Below are 20,344 nucleotides of genomic sequence, written 5' to 3' on the forward strand. Positions count from 1 at the left end.
AAAAGAACGAAACTCCGTCTCAAAAAAAAAAAAAAAGAAAAAGAAAAAAAAGAACCATAGTGTCCTTAGTAAGAATCTGACATTTGGTTGTGAGGCCACTATTTATTACTAACTCACTAATTGAGCTTGTGTTGGATATTTGAGTTTCTTGACCTTAGGTTCACAGAACCAAAGACTTTTAGACCTCTGGAATGTCAAATTTTGCAAAGATCCTAGCTGTTCATAACACAAACAAACTTCTCCTAAGCAGAATCACTAGATAAAATAATAAATGTTACAGAGAAAATTTCTCTGCATACCAAAGATGTTAAAAATTATTTTTTCGGGAGTGTTCAAAATGCTCATCCAGAACAGACACTTAATATCAGGTAGACACCATTTATATAACACCAAATATAAAATTAAAATAATTGATCAATTTTAAATGAATTGGTTAATAAGACAGAAGTTTATTTAACTATCTAAAAAAACAGAAGGGACATTTTTTTCTAATTTTATTTTGGTATGAAACATGATATCTACCAGATTAGCAGACACAATGGGAAAAGATCTTTAAGAATAAATTAAAAATATAGGAAATTGACATCTTCTGGGTCACAAACTATTTTTGGCTATAAAGGTTAGTTTTGAAACCAAAATTGTTTTTAAAATTTAGTTGACAATTTTAAAATGTGTAGAATTATTTTTCTACCTAGAATAGAAATAAACATTATTTTTTCTCCAAAATTTCAAGAAATAATATGACCTTTTATAATAATTTAACTCTTATGGTGTGCTTTAAAGGTTCAAGACCCATATCAGTAGGTCCTTTTGAGGCCGGGCTAGTGAAGTTGATTTCCATTAGAAAGGCAGGGAAAGATAGAAGAAAGTCTGGATAAAAAGTCTACTTGAACAGTTACTAACTGATGCTTTCTCAATGCAGGAACAGAAGGTAGTCTACAACTTAAGACTGCTTTCATTTTTCTCACTACAATCTGAAGAAAACACTGTCTTTAAGGTTAATGGGAAAGATAATGTCAAATTATTAAATGTGGTTAAATATTAAATATGATATTTCACTTTCTTCATCTGATCATGGCCAACAGGTAGTAAAGCAAACATGGGTAGAAATAAAGGAGCTAGCATTCAGAATCAGACAGTCTCATTCTCTGTCCCCCTTTTACTCTAACTCAAATTTCTTCTTAGTTCTGAGATTTTTGAGTGAGATTACTACAGACTTGGGTTTAGGTTTTTTCTTTCTTTTTTTTTTTTTTTTTTCCTAAGAGTAAAACAGCCTTACATATTACCATTAGAAGGTTTCTTTTAAAAACAACATGGCAATGTGTGTGAAATGCCTAAAATATTTTAAGTGTGTAATTGGGGTATTTATGATGATGGCCCATGTGTCAAAGATGAAACTGAAGATGGTTCTGTTCTCTAGGACCTAGGGGAAAAGGTACAAGAATTGCACACTTTAGGATATTTCACTTTCTTTATCAACAAAACCTTTAAAAAATTCTTGCAGCCCTTTGACCTCTTACCTTTACCTAGGAGAATCTAGTTATAAAAGTCTTAAAATATGAGCTACATTGCTGTTACAGTGTGTAATGAAAATGAGCTCATGATAACCCCTCCGTGTGTATAAGTAAAAAGCATTTTTTTGAAGATTCTAAAATCAAATTGCTTTTCTTACTACAGAATGCCATCAAATGAGCTTCATTTTGAAATTATAAAACATATGATACATAGAACCATACACATACAAATCTCAACTAAGAGATATCACTATTAATATTGCATTAAAAACCAATTCTCACCACAAGTGCCGCCATGACAGGGCCATGGATTATGTAAAGCAAATGGGTATCTGCACTCAGCCAGCAGCTGTAAAAAAGGGGGGTGGGAAACACATTAACACACAAATCCATTTTATTTATGCATATGTTAACCTAAACATCACCATAAAATACTTACTTGTCATTGAAGTACAGGGCCCTGGTAATAGCATGGATAGTGGTTGGCACCAGCGGGAACCCTACAAATGTGAAAAGTACAAATCACACTTGGTTTCGTGGTCATAACCTATAAGTAAAACTGCATAGAAAATGGTAGTGTACTTGCAAAAGTACTGGCAAATTGAGTGTGTCTGTCAAGATGTTCCCCTGATATTTTCACAAAAATTACCTTTGGTCAAGCCAGTTAAAAATGCTCCCAGTTAGAACACCATGTGCTTTCAGAGAGATTGGTTAAGAGCCTTCTGATAATTAAAAGCCTTTTGCAAATTGCTGAGTGTAGTAGGTACACTATGACCGTTATTACCATTGTTATGTTTATAATGATGACTATTAACTGAGGCTTGAAAGCTTTTCATCGTAGGTGAACTGGGCTCTCACGGAGAGCTGCTGCTCTCCTGGTTAGGGAGGGTGTGTGAAAGTAATAGTCCCATTGCCCCTAAAACCATAGCTGATGTTATTCTTTCTTCAAGGCTTTTTTGTTTTTCTCTCTGTTTATATCTCATGCAGTGACTGTGTTTCCTTTTAATATGAATACTTCAGAGAAGCCAGTACATTTCCTACCTTCTGTAGGTTCTGGTTAGAGAACCTTTATGAAGGCAGCTTACTGTACCTCCCTGACTAAACTCAAAATGCTAGTAAAAAAGAAAAAGTTTTTAAATTTATAAACAGAAAAATGGAGACAGTTGTTGGAATGCATCCTTCCAGATTATAGTTTTTTCAATCAATTATCATTCTATAAGTGTAACCTAAAGTTGTAATTTTCATTAAAAAAGAAAAAATTGTCTTTTTACATGTATCTATAAACAATAGAATATCGTTTGATTTGATTGAGACATCTGTAGGAAGAGATTTTGCTATTGTCATCAGATTGAGAAATGTGTCTTAGGAAAGAATTAAATCAACACACTTTTATTTTCTGTGAGTTACATACAAAAAGAGGTCTCAAAATATTGAATTTTCACCTAAGAACAACCTCAGATTCTACAGGAAGCATATATTCAATAGGACCATCGATTTAATGTTTGGCCTGAAATAATTTTGAGTTTGTTTACACAAAACATGATTGTGTTATTCACAGCAGTTCTAACATACCATTTTCCTACATGGGCTCAGAAATGGAAACAAAGTCTCTGGTTTTATTTTGAGATGCATATTAGAATTAGATGGCAAGAGAGGCATATGGAAAACTGAATCCCACCTCATCATTTTGTAGAAAGGAAAGTGCTTTCTACTTCATCTGCAGAAGGATGTAGACCCCATACCTTTGAACACCCATGGCTCTTTGCCTTCCTCTAGCTATGATGCCTTCTTTTATGTAGTTTCTTTTTTCTTTTTTTCTTTCTCTTCTCTCCAAGGCCCCAAGATCCATAACAACCCATTCCTCCCACCAAAGATAATAAGGATCAGAATAATCCAGTTTCCGTAGGATTCATGCTTTTAAAGGTAATTAAATAAATTCTATTTGTTCAATGTAGAAGTCCATGGGGGGAATTTCCTTCCTTTGATTTCTAACACGGGGGAAACCAGCAAGGCAAGGCAAGGCAAGGCAAAGGAACAGTATGGAGAGAGCTGCAAAATAAATGATTTTCCTGAGAACTAAACTTCAGTATTTGAAGATACTTTAATTGGAGAGAAATTGACTAATAAGTGGTGCCGTGCATACTTGGAAGGGAGTAACTACTGAAAGAACCATTCTTTGATTTTCTGTTGGGGAGAATTTCAATTATTTGAGATTGGTTTCAAATCCTAGAGTTGGTAACATTATTCAAAGCTGAATTAAATGGATGGGCTTTATATCACCTGCAAACAAATTAGGTGCTATAATACAACTTGGCTTTTTTAGGCCAAATTTTCTGCAGTGTAACTTTCAAGAATCTTTTAAAAATATATAGGTTTTGCTTTTTTTCTGGCATTGTAAAATTTAGAACCTATCATACTGTCTTCATGTGAAAAGAATTTTCAAAGGACAATAAAAATATTCTTCAGAAGAGACTTTTTCTCTTGCTTCATTAAACTTTTTAAAGTTTCTGTGAAACTGTTTTTCCTTGAGAAATTAGTTGGTAGTAATTTCACCCATTTTTCTTTTCTCCCAGCCAAAGCTAATGATTCCTTAAAGTTCTAAGAAAGGAGTCCTTGCTTTAAAATATGTCAGTTTTGTTCTCAGAGTTCAGATTTGGCACCGCATTTTTCAGTGGTAACGAGTTTGGTGGAATTTTGGGGTGTGTGTGTGCGTGTACGCGCGCGTGTGCGTGTGCATGTATAGAAAGATACTCTTAACTTTAGCATGCTAAAACATTACATTTTAGAACTATTTGGTTGACTCTCCAAAAATCTATCTACAGAAGTGCAAATCCCTTTAATTCTTTTTTTAATTTAAATTTTTATATTATTGTGGCAAGAACGATTAACGTGATATCTGCCCTCTAAATATATCTTTAAGTGCATAGTACAATATTATTACCTATAGCTACAATGTACAGCAGATCCCTAAAATTTCTCATCTTGTATTACTTAATCTATACACCCATTGATTTGCAACTCCTCATTTTGTGCTTTCCTTACTAAGTGTAAGATTCTTTGGGATTCTACTTGAGTCATTCTAATGAAGTTTTAAATATTTGTTGATTAAAGAAGCTTAAGGTATCACATAAATAATTTATTTATTATCATTGCCTTTGTTTTTGATACAGCTGAGCAGCTTGTTCCTTTTTTCCTTTGAATTGTTTATGTGTTTTAAGCAGATATCTTCATTGAGCTGTCTACGATGATGCCAAAAAGTTTTATAACTAATTTACAATGCATCAGTATATTCCAAAAGCAGTATAAATTGTTCCTTCTAGGGTGCCCTTGTTTCCGCTGAATGTCACAGACAAGAATCAATTTACAGCCTTTTCTTCACATGGGAAATTTTCTGATTGTGGCAGATGTTTTGAACAATCAAAACTGGTAAAAGAAACATGCCATATATATTATTTTAAAGGAAATAAATCTGGCAGAAATTTTGTGTGTGTTTGTGTGTGTGTTTGGGGTAGAATGTTGTTTTCAGGTGTTTGATTGGAAGGTATTTGTACAGCACCAATTGTTATAATTGTAATGATCAGATTGCTATTGGAGTGATTAAACTGTATCCAGTCTATTCTTGGCATGACCAGATTTGGAAGTCTAGAAATTGTTGAGGCGGTGTGCATAAGAATGAGGAGGCCAGGGAAAGGAAAGATTAGTCTCTGTGGAAGGCTGGAGCTAAAAGAAAAAAAGTAGTACAAGGCCATTTTGATTAAATTTTGTCCTGTTTTGAGGAAAGGAAAGAGCAGGAGACCCTGTTAACTAATGTAGAATCAGCAGGATAGTCATAACCTGATTTCTAACTTCACTGAATGGCTAAGGAAACAGGATGGAGCTGCTGCTCTCCTGGTAAGGGAGCAGCCATACAGATGAGGTGATCTGGTGCATATCCTAGACAGCCTGTACAGTTCACAAAGACCCCTTTCTCAGTCTTTTGCTGGAGGGTTCACTATCCCTAGGCATGGTCACACTGTATTACAATATCCCTCTCAATTTTCTTGGCCACAGTTCGTTGAACCAGGGTAGGCTACCTGCCTTCATTTGGATCACAGATTCTCTTGTCCTGCTATTCATAATTGGCACTTAAAGATGGGCATTTAGTTTTTGTGAATGCATGGAACAGAAACATGTATACTCAGGAAACTTTGGGGCAGGATGCATTTACTATGGAAACTGGAGGGAGTGGAGACCCTGTGGTCTATGGTTTGTAAAGAAAGTGAAGGGTGAAAACAGATACACGAGGAAAAATAAAGATAAAAGGCAGAGGGAGAGAGCTTCTGGTTTATCTGGTCCTAGGCTACAGCCCTTTTAGTTGCCTGGCTATATTTCTGCCCTTGGCTTCCATGAGATAATCTAGATTCTGACAACTTCTCTATATTTGCTTAAGTCAGAACATCTTACTCTGTTGCTTGCAACCGAAGAATTGTAGCATAATCAATTCAATTTTGAGGCATCCTGCCTATCTGCCCCACTGACGCATTATTATAGGATTATCCCATTGGGTCTGGGCAATGCATTTGGTTAAAACCATGTACTTCTGTTATGTAAGGGTATTATGGAAACCAGTATGGCATGAAACCAGCCCCTTTCTGCAGAAAAGACTCTAAACTGCTTCTATGACTTCCCAGGTACATTTCTGTAAAATTGGTGACAATACCTGTTGGGCAGGGCTTTAAGTACAGAGGTGGTGTTTTTAAAAATTCCTTAAATTATCCTTTCTTCTTACTACATCTCTCCTACCAGTATTTGTAGGGGCTCCCCAACCCGCTCCATTAAAGGACAGGCTTAGTTGAAGGCCATCCACAGCCTCTGCTCTCAGAGTCACAGTCGCCTCATGAGTGGATGTGGTGAAGGAAGCATTCGGCTATGTAGTCAGTGAGAGATGGCCCACGAGTTTCTCCTCTAGTATGGAAGTTTTAAGGTGAGGCTGAAACTTTATTTGATAAGGCAGCATGTGTTTTTATTGCAACATTTTTCTTTCATTGCTTCAACATGTTTGCTTCCCTTGCACCAGGGGGAGCTGGACTTTCATCAGCTCTGGGGGAAAGTGAGCAATTCTAGAGCATCTGTGAAGGACTTTAGCACCCTCCCTTAAGTTTGTACAGAAACAACCACAGCTTAAACAATTCAGCCCTAAGCTTCCCAGAGCCATTGCCGTGTGATATGATGCCACATAGGCTCTACTTGGAAACCTTGTGGTTATATCTGCCTCTCAGCTGGACTGAGCTTTCACTGGAGGAGTACTGCTGATGGATTGACAGGAAGATACGTTCTTGAGGAAGGAAAATGAAGCCAGGGTAAGGGAGGTACAGAATTCAAAATGTGAAATTCCCTTTTGCTATATAAACATGTGATGAATAAAGCAGAAGAAGGCTTAATCAGATCTTCTCTAATCAGGGCATGTTTTGTGTCCATTGTTAGCTGGGTTTGTTCCCTGAAGTTATCCTTATAGTCATACTTTCCTTCTCTGTGCAGATCCTCATGTTCAGCACAGTTTGATTGGAATTGGTAAAGGGTTTCTACCAGGTCTTTTGGAGACTGAACTCCTGCCAGTACCTATGTTCCATTATTCCTTAAAGGACCTGGGCCCTGACTCTATTCTGAGACCAAGATTAGAAGAAAACTGAAAGCATACAGACAGAGGTGAAAGTGACTCAAAACTTAGCTGTGGAAAATACATACCCCAGCCCAGCAGATAATACCATCGCAAATGTTGCTCCTCGGTAAACACGGCCACCACAATGAGAGTATGAAGATAGATTCCTTCACAGAGCATCCAGAAATAGTTGCAGGACATCATATACTGGTGGAAGAAATGCAAAATCTTGCAGCCCACCTGTCAGAAAGAAAGGAAGATATTCAGAAGAAGACACAGGTAAAGATGTGGCAGTGAGCACAGAGTAAATGTGAAAAGAAGCCAAAGTATCTGCATTCAGTTTGCAAGGCAGTTTCCCAAGCATCTGTCAACATGTACTGCCTGCTATACCCATAAATCAGAGTGAATGCACATATTATTGGTATTACATATAAATAGCCAAATAAGTCAGTGGAAGACTAGTCCACAAAATGTTCTTTCTTGTTACAGTCTGGGGACTTAAACGGATTGATTCATTTTCCTGCAATATGTCAGACTCATAACCTTAGACAGAACCTAGGGATTTGATCCATGACTTTATGGCTCTTTTTCTATGGTCAATGAAGAAAATAACCCAGATATTTTTAATGTTGTTCCTCAAGTTCAATGATTTGTTAATGATGTCCCTTTAGCAATAAAGAGGAGAGAGTCAGGTGGTAAATTTCATGTCTGAACCCAGGAGGTATGCTGAGCCTAGCTGCTGTTTGTGGTTTTGTTTTCATACAGGAGCCTTGGTTTGTATATTGGAATCAAGCCCTCTCTAGGCACAGAGATTAGGATGACATCCTTGCTGAGAACTCAGTGCAGATGTAGGAGCCACACTCCTGGGAGAGTCACTAATATTGTTGTCTGTATAGGAATAACCATTGCTTGTACTGTATAATAGAATTCTTTTATTCACTAGTAACTCCTGGAATAGGAGTTTTTTCATCTTGGTACATTAGCATTTTGGAGTAGATTAGTTTTTGTTGTGGTTATGGGGGCTGCCTTGTATATTTTAGTAGTATGACTAATTTCTATCCACTAGATGCTAGTAGCATCTCCCACACAATCTTGCAATCAAAAATGTCTCCAGATGTTGCCCAATCTCCCCTGGGGAGCAAAATGTCTCCAGCTGAGGATGTCTGCCTGAGGGTACTTAGCTATGTTTATCTCTCAACAGCAGTAATAACCACAGCAATGACAACAGAATTTAGCATTCAAAATCTTAGGTATTAGGGAATGGTTATTTGCATTATTATTATTTTACCAAATATTCTGTTTTACATGATGTTGCTTCTTGTTTTGAATTTGATTACATTTTAGGCCTTTTCTTTAAAAAGTAAAATAGCCATGAAGTAACTTTCATGTTACTTCAAGTAACTGCAGCGACCTTTTCCAAACCATGCATTTTATTTAATGTGTAAGAGAAGTAATTCATTTACTCAGAATCTGATGTGCTGAGTCAACAGATGTTCTATTGTATTTCCTTTACTTTCACTGCACATAGGGAAAAGCCGCCTGGGCCCAGAAGGTAGATATGGCATTGTCAGAGGTAGAACTAACTTCTGATTCTGTCCAGAGTGGTATAGTGGTGCAGATAATTAAAAACACCCGGTAATCTAAAAGTAATTTATATTTGGCTCAGAAAAGCACTGGATATCCTCCTCCCGACCCAATCTGATTACCTTCCTAACTGGAATTATTTGATTTAATATAATGTTAGTTTTGCATTTTCTAAGCAAGTACTTGCTATATCTACATAACATCCAAATATATAGGTAAAATGTGAAATTCGGTTGTTACTCTGGATTCATTTGGAAGACTATTCTTATTAAAAATTTTCCTTCTGGATCCAGAAAACAAGTATATGTTTTGGGGGCTGTCACTTGGGAAGAAAGAGATGATAAGGGAACAAAAATGATGGTCTTACACCAATATCATCTAGAGCAATTTTGGCTTCAAGCTTTACATGCAGTTAATTATTGTTATTTTCAGTATTTATGGTCTATAAAGTTGTTGCAAAAACTGAAATAGCAAATTCTGAGCTCTTTCTCCCAGGGGAAACACATGGTTAGGTTCCTATAAACCTCTGGTCACAACATTTTCATCCAGCAATCAATAGCTAACTTTGTTTTATGTTTTGTTTAAAGACACCTTATTTAACATATGTTGCTGCTTTATTCACACTGAACTCTCAGCCAGTAGCACTATAACTTCTACTTGAAGAAAACTTATTCGATATACACATTTTCTCTGTAAGCCACATCACAGCTTTCTTGCACTTAGGAATACCATACGACACTTCAGTATGGTGCTTGGGGGCTATTTAAAACAATAAAATCACCAACAAAATGCATAAAAATGTAGCACTAAGTAGACCACAAAAAGGACATTTGTTTGTAGTATGAAAACTGAAACAAGAAGGCAAAGAGAGCATTGCCTTGTTTAACCTCATCTGGGAGCTCCTTGTTTAACCTCAAAAGGTGGCTCCAATTTCTGGCCACTCTGTGAGTGTCTGTGAATGATAGCGAAACTGCTAGGAGTATTGATTTGGTGGTTACATATAATTTATAATGAAAAGGCAAATTTGCAAAGGTAGAATTTATGAATAATAATGAGAACTGACAATATTTGGGTTTGGCATAAGATACTGTTTGGAGGCTAAAGCCTCAAAAGCACACACAAATTTTGAAAATCACCAGTCTATTCATTTTTAAAATAAATACCTCATAAAAATAATTAGAAATATTTAGGCAATCGAGCTGACTATTAGAATTTTTCACAAAAATAGTTTACCACTTAGATTAGCGGTTTATAACTAAGGTGGTTTATCGGTGTCACCTGATGATTTTTAAAGAAATACACATAATCATACATCATCTCTGTTTTTGTTTTCAAAATATTTTAGATATTTCTAATTTAGGCCCCTGGTTAAAAATCTTGTGCCCATGATATTCAAGGTAATTCAGTTGCATTGAACAAACATTTATGGAACACCTACTATGGAGCCAGGAACTAATCTACTTCTGGGAATATCAATATGAATAATATATTGTATTATGGCCCCTGACTTAATTATAATCTTTCCATCAAGGGTGGAGTAAACTAGGCAGTAAACAGAATGATGGGGCCTCTTGCCTAGGGTTAGTCCTTACCACCATTCTGAGATGGTTTCTTGATTAGCAGCATGGGATATTAAAGAAGTCCCTCTGAGATCAGTTCAAATAAGCTAAGCAATGTTCCACTGTCTTTCTAGGGATAAATCACACCGGTGTAATTTTGTTTAAAGTAGTATGATCTCCCAAATTGTAAGACAAAATCTATATTCAAATAATATAAATGCATCACTCCCAAGTAAAACAAGAAATACTTGAAGCCAAAATAGATAAAATTTGTGAGTTATGCTCTATTTTATTTTCTTCATTAATATAAAAAGAGATAATTGCCACTGTAAATGATACATATTCTGTTGAATACAGTGAGTTCCAAGTCGCTCTTCAAAGAATCAGTATGCCACTGTGTTCAGTTTCCATGTTCCTCCTTTATTTTAAAGTTTAACTTCATCATTTTCTTCATCTCCTTGCCCCTAGTTTTAGTAAACGACTTTCCTGGAAGTTCTAATTAGTAGTTCATATCTGTTCCCCTGATTACCTGCACTTATTCCTGTCATTGAAACTGCACATCCCCCTTGTGCATCCTGCTCCTAACCCACATATTTAGAGTCCTGACTCATCCTAGTCACCTGCCCTGCCTTGAGTCACCCCTGATCATCTGCTTTGATCTGAGTCACCACTTTTCGTCATCTATTCCGTAACCATCTTTCCTGCCAAAACTGCTCACCCTGCCACTTTGGCTCATACTCCTTCTGTCTTAAAAATAGCAAATTGGAATCAGCTTAGACTGTGTGGTCCAACCCTAGCCAATAGGAGAACTACACAGAAGTTGGGACTACCTGCATAAAGGATAAGAACCCCTTTCCCTCCTTTGTTCAGTTATGCCACTGTTCTTGCCACTGCTCCATCCATGAGACACACCCTTCTATAGAAGTAAATTGCCTTGCTAAGAAAGTTTATATTCGAGTGCTATTTCTTTTGTGGCACAGAAAATTTACTTCTAACAATTCTAAGAAGTAAAACCATACTAGTTGGCTTTAATGAGTTGTAGCACTATTCAATGACCTTACTATCAGTTCATGTTTTAATAACACATACAATTTGTTGAGCAATTATGTAACTTTCAAGTGGAAGGGATCGTTCAGGTTTTTTGATTGAGTACACTATTTAATCTATCATTTCCACAAAATGACCCAAAGGGTGTTTATAATAATTTGATTAAAAATGGAATCAGAATTATAGAATTGAGGTATTTCTTAGTCTGATAAATCAAGTCAACCTCTAAACTTTATAGAAGACAGATGTTCAGTAGTGAATTTGTTTCCTATTTATATTTTTCAAGGACACGTAAGAAAATTCCCTTGATCTATATAACATAGGAAATCTTGTGTGGCAATATGTTCAAGAACTATTGATAGAGGAGCAAAGAATGCCTCCAAATGTAAACTGCTTTGGAATTTTTGTTTGTTTGTTTAGAAAAGACCAACCTTATAATAGGTAATCAATGTTTTGAGGTGTTTTTCTATTATGGTAGGGGTAGAGGAAGAACTTCAGTATGAGAAATAGAAAGGAAACCGGAGCTGATCTGTGGAAACAATGTAAAGTAATGATCATGGCCTATGTCCTACTTTTAAATAATTGAAAATCTACCATGAACAGTTCTTGGCATCATTTGCACTACAGGCCTATTACCAGGTATAACAGGGAGCTAAGGAATACTATCTTGCCTTTCAGAATGCATTCCATCATCTTCATAATGCCTGACATACCATATGGTTTTATTTCTTTAGCTCAAAGCTGTTTGCTTTATTAAAATGCCAATACCTCAGGAGGGGATTACACATTTTATCCTATCACTCTTTGAAACCACAGAGTAGAAGAATTAAAGAAAGTAAAGAAAAGTGGCTGGGGGATCATAGAGAATGCAGATTTGGAATATGGTTTATCAAATATTTATTGAGCTTGTATTAGATGCAGGCAGTAGGCTAGAAGATCCACTGTTGTCAAAAAAAAGTCTCTACTCCTAAGAAATTTACTGTCTTGAGAGGTTCACAAAGAGAAGACGCTGGGAAGTGTTGCCAAAAGTAAGTGCTGTCTACTGGAAAACTTTGGCAAGGGCCAAGCCTGTGCATATTTCATTGTCAGTGTATACTTAATTCTCATGATACATTTCATGTGCACAAAAACTCATAGCTTTCACAAAAAATACTGCAATTTCTCCCTCTCATTGGTAAAATTGGAGTATTAGGTTCCACTTCTGTGTTGATTTTATATAGTTAGATATAATAACACACTAAGGAAAATTTTGTGAGATGTTTTAGTTTTGTTTTGCTGTCAAACAGATTTGGCAAAGGAAAATTAAAAATAAGAGCCATATGTTTCTTATATTCTGCCAGGATTTGATTAAAACGTATAGTTAAGATCTTTTGGTTTTTCAAAATGGTGGCTAAGTTTGATGCAGTAACTGTACTTGTATTTTTGTGTCCCATCCTGGGCTAGGGCTGCAAAAATAAAGTTCAATGCTTATGATCAAGGAAGTTATCTTCTGGTGGAGAGACAGATATATAAACAAATAAGTGCTACAATGTACAATGATTTCTAAAAAAGGTAATTTTTCTTGCCAACTTTAAGACAGTTAAAAATTCTCTTTTCAGGTAAGTCAGAGGATAATAAATGGATCGAACTAGTGGGGCTTGTGTTATTAACTTAAATTATCTACCCAGTTTGTGTTAAAATTAACAAGGAATGGATTAGCAGATTCTGCCAAAGTCAAACATTCTACTCTTCTTCCAACTTCTGTATTTTCTGGGGGCTGCAATACAGGCTACTTTATAGTAAAAGAGGTACCTGACTGTTAATTTATTTTTCAAATTCAAATGGACAAAATTGAGGCAAAATGAAGAGCCCAAGAGTATCTTCCCTGTTTAGTTATTAGGGGGCCAAATAAATACGTTTGGAAACTTATAGCAAAGAACTAAAACCACATTTCCTCTGTACAAGCATATTAATAAATAAAATATTTAAAAATTACTTTGAAATGGTCTGAAAGGTACCAACTTCCTAATACTTTGCACTAAATCAAAGCTGCAAATTTTATTTTTGCCAAGTTTTGTTTCAAAACAGAAATAAACTTTGTTATATGTTCAGCATGATCTCTAATAATTAAACATAATTACTTATATTTCCCTGAAGCTTCTAAAAATGTTTTCTCATCAGTTCACTTTAGCTCAGAAGGAAGGGTGTGAACTTATGTTTACTTGAGCAAGTGAAGAAGAATCAATAAGTTAATTTTGAAATATTTTGCCTGAAGGAAAAGACATTTTCAAAGAGCCTGAATAATGAAGATTTGTGGTCTATGCTGGTTAAATTTGCCAGGTTAATTTTTTAAATTAAATTTTATTTAATATATATCTAGATTACATATTGAGTGAACATGTAATTTTTGTTAAATATGTTTCTACCTGATTCATCTTTATGTCTCTGCTGCCTCCTCCATCTCCACCCTCAGGACTTAAACCCAGTAATATTTACATAGAAAGTGAGCAGCAGTTGCTTATTAAATCGAAACGAATGTGGTTTTGGGGAGTGTTTATAGTGTTGTTCGATTGAAAATATTTTAACTCTTAATTCAATATTATTTTATCAAATATTCAAACAAGAGCTGCTTATCTGTGATCTGACAAGTTCCAGGGACCTTTTTACCTAACAACACTACAATTCTTACAAAAGTCTGCAAAGATCAGTACATATCTGCAGGGGTCAGGCTGCTGACATCAATAGAAAACTTACAATGCTGGGTGAATTCCTCTGGGAGCATCTTAAATTTTTGTCAAGTTTTTCTAAGTTTCCAGGGTGAATGTTTTAGAAGATGGCAGTCCCTAAGGTCTGGTATGCCCTGTCATTTATCCCCTACAGCCTTGGGCAAGCTGGTGTTTTTCTTTGCACTGTGGTCTTCGGACTGGACATGACTATGTGCCTTTGGTATATGCAAAGACTTTCCAAGGGCCATGTGAATATTCAATGGCCATTTGTGCCATTTTGTAGCATTCTTTAAGCCATCCTTTTCCATCTATCCTTTCACTTTACAACAAAAAAGAACACTTCATCTGGAACAAAGTTTACTGTGTTTCATTATTCAAGTGTTAAACAACTTTCAAGTGTCAAACAATGGGACAATGGGAGAAACTCCTTTAAAGATTAATGAAGATCCCCTAAACCTAAATGAGGTATTCTGTTTTCTCTGTCAGATCTCTTTAAGTAAATAAATTTGATATGGGGTATTATAGCTTGTTGGATGTTCTATGAAAGGTATGGCTATTAGGTCATCTTTTCATTCATACACTTAAACAATATGTATTGAACAAGTATTACATGCTCATGGACTCCTTCACATTCACATGGTTATGGAGTCAGTGAAAGACTAGGCATAAGCATATGCGCTAAATCTTAGGTCCCTCTCCTCTGACTCTTTTTTTTTGAAATTTACTTCCTTCACTTTTGGGGAGCTGTAGTTGTCCTAAATTCTGTCTTCTACTCTTCAAGTCAGTAAAATTGAGAGTTTTCTATCACAGTTTTACCTGTCCTGGAAAGGGATAAAACCATGGAAACTTTATGCACAACTATCTCCATTTTAAAGTGTCATATCATTCTAGCATCTCCTTGTCTTGTCACTCTCCAGGGTCTTCAGATAATTTCTTTTTGTATTTTGTTCATGGTTTGTAGTTTTTATCTGCAAGAGGTTTTGCCAGACAGGAGCTACTCGGCCATCACCATTTTATTTTAATCAATTTTAGATAATGAACCACTGTAATATATACTCTGTAACATCACATGAAAATTGTGGTTGAGTAACCTGAAGGAGTTCCTAGAAACCCAATAGCGCCTTGACAGGCAGACAAGCAACCTCATCAAGCAGCTCCCTGACACCACAGCCAGGTAAATCCATGAAGATGGGAAAAAACCAGTGCAAAAAAGATGAACCCATCAAAGACCAGAACACCTCTTCTCCTCCCAGGGATCACAACTCCTTAACAACACAGGAACACAACATGACTGAGAATGAGTGCGATGAATTGACAGAAACAGGCTTCAGAAGGTGGGTAATAACAAACTTTTCTGAGCTGAAGGAACACGTTCTAACTCAATGCAAAGAAACCGAAAACCTTGAAAAAAGGTTAGACAAAATGCTAACTAGAGTACCAGCTTAGAGAAGAACATAAATGACTCTTTGGAGTTGAAAAACATAGCATGAGTATGTGAAGCAAACACAAGTTTTAATAGTCGAATCAATCAAGCAGAAGAAAGGATATCAGAGATTGAAGATCAACTCAATGAAATAAAAAGAGAAGGCAAGAAAAGAGAAAAAAGAGTGAAAAGAAGTGAACAAAGCCTCCAAGAAATACGGGATTATGTGGAAAGACCTAATCTACACTTGATTGGTATACCTGAATATGATGGGGAAAATGAATCCAAGCTGGAAAACACACTCCAGGATATTATCCAGGAGAACTTCCCAAGCCTAGTAAGGCAGTCCAACAGTCAAATTCAAGAAATACAGAGAACTCCACAAAGATATTCCTCAAGAAGAGCAAACCCAAGGCATATAATTGTCAGATTGACCAGGATTGAAATGAAAGGAAAAATGCAAAGGGCAGTCAGAGAGAAAGGTCAGGTTACCCACAAAAGGAAGCCAATCAGACTCAGTGGATCTCTCAGCAGAAACCCTACAAGCCAGAAGAGAGTGGGGGTCAATATTCAACATCCTTAAAGAAACGAACTTTCAACCCAGAATCTCATATCCAGCCAAACTAAGCTTCAGAAGTGAAGGAGAAATAAAATACTTTACGGACAAGCAATTACTGAGAGATTTCATCACCACCAGACCTGCCCTCCAAGAGCTCCTGAAAGAAACACTAAGCATGGAAAGGAACAAGTACTAGCCACTACAAAAGCAAACCAGATGGCATTAAGCCCAAAAATGCAATGAAGAAAATGAGTCAACTAACGGGAATGAAAACCAGCCAGTAACAAATGACAGGATCAAATTCATACATAGTAATATTAACATTGATTGTAAACAGCCTAAACACCCAATCATAAGACACAGAGTGGCAAACTGGATAAAAAGTTAAGACCCATTAATGTGCTGTATTCAGGAAACCCATCTCACATACAAAGACACACATACCCTCAAAATAAAGGGATAGAGGAAGATTTACCAAGCAAATGGAGAGAAAAAAAGAAAAAAAAAAAAGCAGAGGTTGCAATCCTACTCTTTGGTAAAATGGACTTCAAACCAACAAAGATCAAAAGAGACAAAGAAGAACGCTACATAATGGTAAAAGGATGAATCCAACAAGAAGAGCTAACTATCCTAAATATATATGAACCCAACACAGGAGCACCCAGCTACATAAAGCAAGTTCTTAATGACCTAAAACAAGATTTAGACTCCCACACAATAATAGTGGGAGACTTCAACACTCCACTGTCAATATTAGACAGATCAACGAGACAGAAAATTAACAAGGACATCCAAGACTTGAATGCAGAGCTGGACCAAGTGGACCTAATAGACATATACAGAACGCTCAACCCTAAATCCACAGAATATACATTTCTCTCAGCACTACATTGCACTTACTCTAAAATTGACCACATCATTGGAAGCAAATCACTCCTCAGCAAATGCAAAAGAACAGAAATCATAACAGTGTATCAGACCACAGCATAATCAGACTAGAACTCAGGATTAAGAAACACATTCAAACCCACACAAACACTTGGAAACTGAACAACTTGCCTCTGAGTGTTGACTGGATAAACAATGAAATGAAGGCAGAAATAAAGATATTCTTTGAAACCAGTCAGAATGAAGACACAACTTACCAGAATCTCTGAGACACCTTTAAAGCAGTGTCCAGAGGGAAATTTATAGCAATAAATGTCCACATGAGAAACAAGGAAAGATCTAAAATTGACACCTTATCATCAAAATTGAAAGAGCTAGAGGAGGAAGTTAAAAAAAAAATCAAAAGCTAGCAGAAGGCAAGAAATAACTAAGATCAGAGCTGAACTGAAGGAGATAGAGACACAAAAAACCCTTCAAAAAATCAATAAATCCAGGAGCTGGGTTTTTGGAAAGAGCAACAAAATAGACCGTTAGCCAGACTAATAAAAAAGAAAAGAGAGAAGAATCAAATAGATGCAATAAAAAAAGATAAAGGGGACATCACCACTGATCCCACAGTTGCATACATAAACAGGACTTCAATGGCGAGCATCCTTCTTAGTGTCACATGTAATTGAATTAGGCTGATAAATAAGCCTTGCATCTCTCCTTTATGAGAAAAAAAAGTGCTTATGGATTTTACATGTAATAAGTTCAAGGGCTTTGAAAAGTTCTGGATGATTTGCATGCAATGTAAATAATTTAAAAATATGAACTACTAGTTACAAAGTAAAAGCAAGTATACTATCAAAATTTACCTACAATTTTTACAGGCAGCTATGTTTTTAAATATTTTATTTGAGCATTATCTCAAGACCAGAAAGGCATTAACATAAACTACAAATCATAAGGGCAGGAATTGTCTCAGAAAAAAAAAAAGTATTACAACTAAATAGATAAACTGGGAGGGGAGGGGAGGGGAAGATTACTCCTGAAATGTAGACAGACTGTTACTGAGCTTCTGAAAATTAAAAATCATGCTATTAATTATTAAAGTGTGGAATACATATCCCATAATATCTGAATTATATAAAATCTACTTTTTGAAGAAAGCTGTTTTATTTAAAATTTCCCATATGATTATCCCACTACCACAATTTTTTTTTCTTTTTTAAATTTTTCTTTAGTTGTATACTATATCCAGCATTTCTCCCCATGTTATGCCTCCCCACCCTCCCCACGCCCCAACTGTCCCTCCCCTATTCCCCCCAACTGCCCCTACTGTGTGATGCTCCTCTCCCTGAGTCTACGTGTTCTCATTGTTCAACACTCACCTGTGAATGAGAACATGTGGTGTTTGGTTTTCTGTTCCTGTTTCAGTTATTTACTATTGACCTCTCATCTCAAAAACTCTGCTATCTCAGTTACCTCCCTCACATTTATATATTCTCGCTTGCACCAGCCTCCCTTGGGCTGGGCAGGAGTCCAGTTTCCACCCTGGATTTTATCCTCTCTAGTGTCTTGGCTCTGAGCATCCATTCTAAGCTAATCTTTCTGTGCCTACCTAGAAAGAAGCTCTGACATAGCCTGGTGGCTCAATCATCCTGAAAAAATCAAAGGTTAGAAGATATTCATGTTGCTTCCAGAACTTGAAACTCATTTGACTTTACTTACCTAAGAGGCTATAGAAAATACAACTTGATTGTTTCAGCTTCTGAGGTGCAAAGTGCTCAGGTTTTCAGTAAAAACTAATCTTTCTGTGTTGTGCCTTTCAGACCCAGATAAAAAAATTAGAGAGAAAATTTTATTTCTGAAAAATGACAAGTATCTTGCTAGCTTCCTTTAGATGTAGCAAGAACAATGCTTTTAATTCTGCTCCTGACTTTCTACATGAAGATCATCGAATGAGCAGAAAGAACAAAAAAAAAATTTTTTTTAGATATTATGGAAATGAAATGCTCAATTGACACAAATGACAATGAGCAATTTTCACATCACTCAATAACCTGAGGATGTATTCAGCCCTTATTTATGCCATGAATTATTTTGAGTTTAATTTTTTAAAAAAATGTGGAAGGAATAAGTTTCTCACCCTTAGCCATTCAGGAGATAATGTGACTTTCCAATAACAACCCAGGGAAGAAACTACTTGAATGGGAAAAGGACCACAACCCCACAGGGATTCTCTAATGACAGTGAGGACAGGGCATTGTATATATATGTTTTCTTACCCTCAACAAAATAATAACAAAAAAACCTGATAGAACTAGTGTGACAACATTTGGGATGAGGCAGCCTTCCTCCTCAAAAAATAACTTCTTAATATATTCCCATGGGCATTTGTGAGGAAAATCATTGCTGATTCAGTGACCCAGAATTGGTTCAAAATGAAAACAAAAACAAAACCAAAAAAACTCACTCCCTGTCTTTAGTATGCTTAAGAACAAACTGTCTTTAAAAATTATGTATTCTGGCTTATTTTTTTAAGAAAACATATGTCCGAATCACTGACAGATGACATGCTGATAGATACGCTTTTCTTTATTTATGACTGTGGTTGTGGTTCTCATGTTAGTTGCAATTTCAATAAATATTTGGAGATTGAAAATGTCCAATAACTTCTCTTTCTCCAAAACTTTTTTGGCTGCTTTTCTTTGTCTCTTCTTCTTCTTTCTTCTTTTTTTCTCCTTGTCTCTACTTTTCTTAGCTAGGGAGGACCTTAATCTAATGTATTCTGGAGTGTCAGTTTTTCAAGAAAAATTCAGTATTTTAAATAATTTATTTCAAGCAATTTTAAATATATGATTTTTCATGTGACTTAGTAATGTTGATGACATGATTCTCAGCCTTTGGAAACTATTTTGTCTGTATCTTTAAAGTGAAAGAATTCTACTCTTAGAAAAGATGAGTCTTGAAAATAGCAGTAAAATCTTTTCTAGTTCTTGTTTCTCCCCTCTATATTGAAATCTATTACAATAGGGACAACTGCTTTCATTATACCTGAATTTATAGTTTCAACTGTAATCTAATAATCTTTTGGATGGGAAAGATTTCAAGAAATTGGACTTCTATGAATGCATTTGTGACAATATGCATTTTCAAGGTGGAATACAATACAAATTTTACCTTATGTGTCTCTCTTGGTGATGCCACATAAGCAGTTTCAAAGATGAATAATGCATAAAACATGAGTCCTTGAGAATTCTTTCCTTCCGTTTCTTAAACTGATTTTCCCATGTCTAGAGAGAGCAACCCTATGCTGCTTGTATATGGAGGGTTCGTCGAGAGATCTAACAAAACTCTTATTGGAAAACAATGACTGTGTTAAAATAGAGAAAGTGCTAAAAACAAATAGCCTAGTTTATTTCCTCTGGGTGAAGTATATGCT

General features: G+C 35.9%; 1 protein-coding gene across 1 annotated transcript in view; it reads right to left on the reverse strand.

Annotated features, from left to right (window-relative positions):
* The window catches only part of CALCR (calcitonin receptor), a 65,067-nt gene that overhangs the window by 11,361 nt on the left and 33,362 nt on the right, over nucleotides 1-20,344 (reverse strand). Inside the window, 3 exon segments of the mRNA XM_074379444.1 lie at nucleotides 1,797-1,863; nucleotides 1,954-2,014; nucleotides 7,239-7,392. Of these exon segments, the coding sequence (XP_074235545.1) occupies nucleotides 1,797-1,863; nucleotides 1,954-2,014; nucleotides 7,239-7,392 (282 nt within the window).

The sequence above is a fragment of the Saimiri boliviensis genome, chromosome 10 (genome assembly GCF_048565385.1).
Source record: "Saimiri boliviensis isolate mSaiBol1 chromosome 10, mSaiBol1.pri, whole genome shotgun sequence".
Lineage (NCBI taxonomy): Eukaryota > Metazoa > Chordata > Mammalia > Primates > Cebidae > Saimiri > Saimiri boliviensis.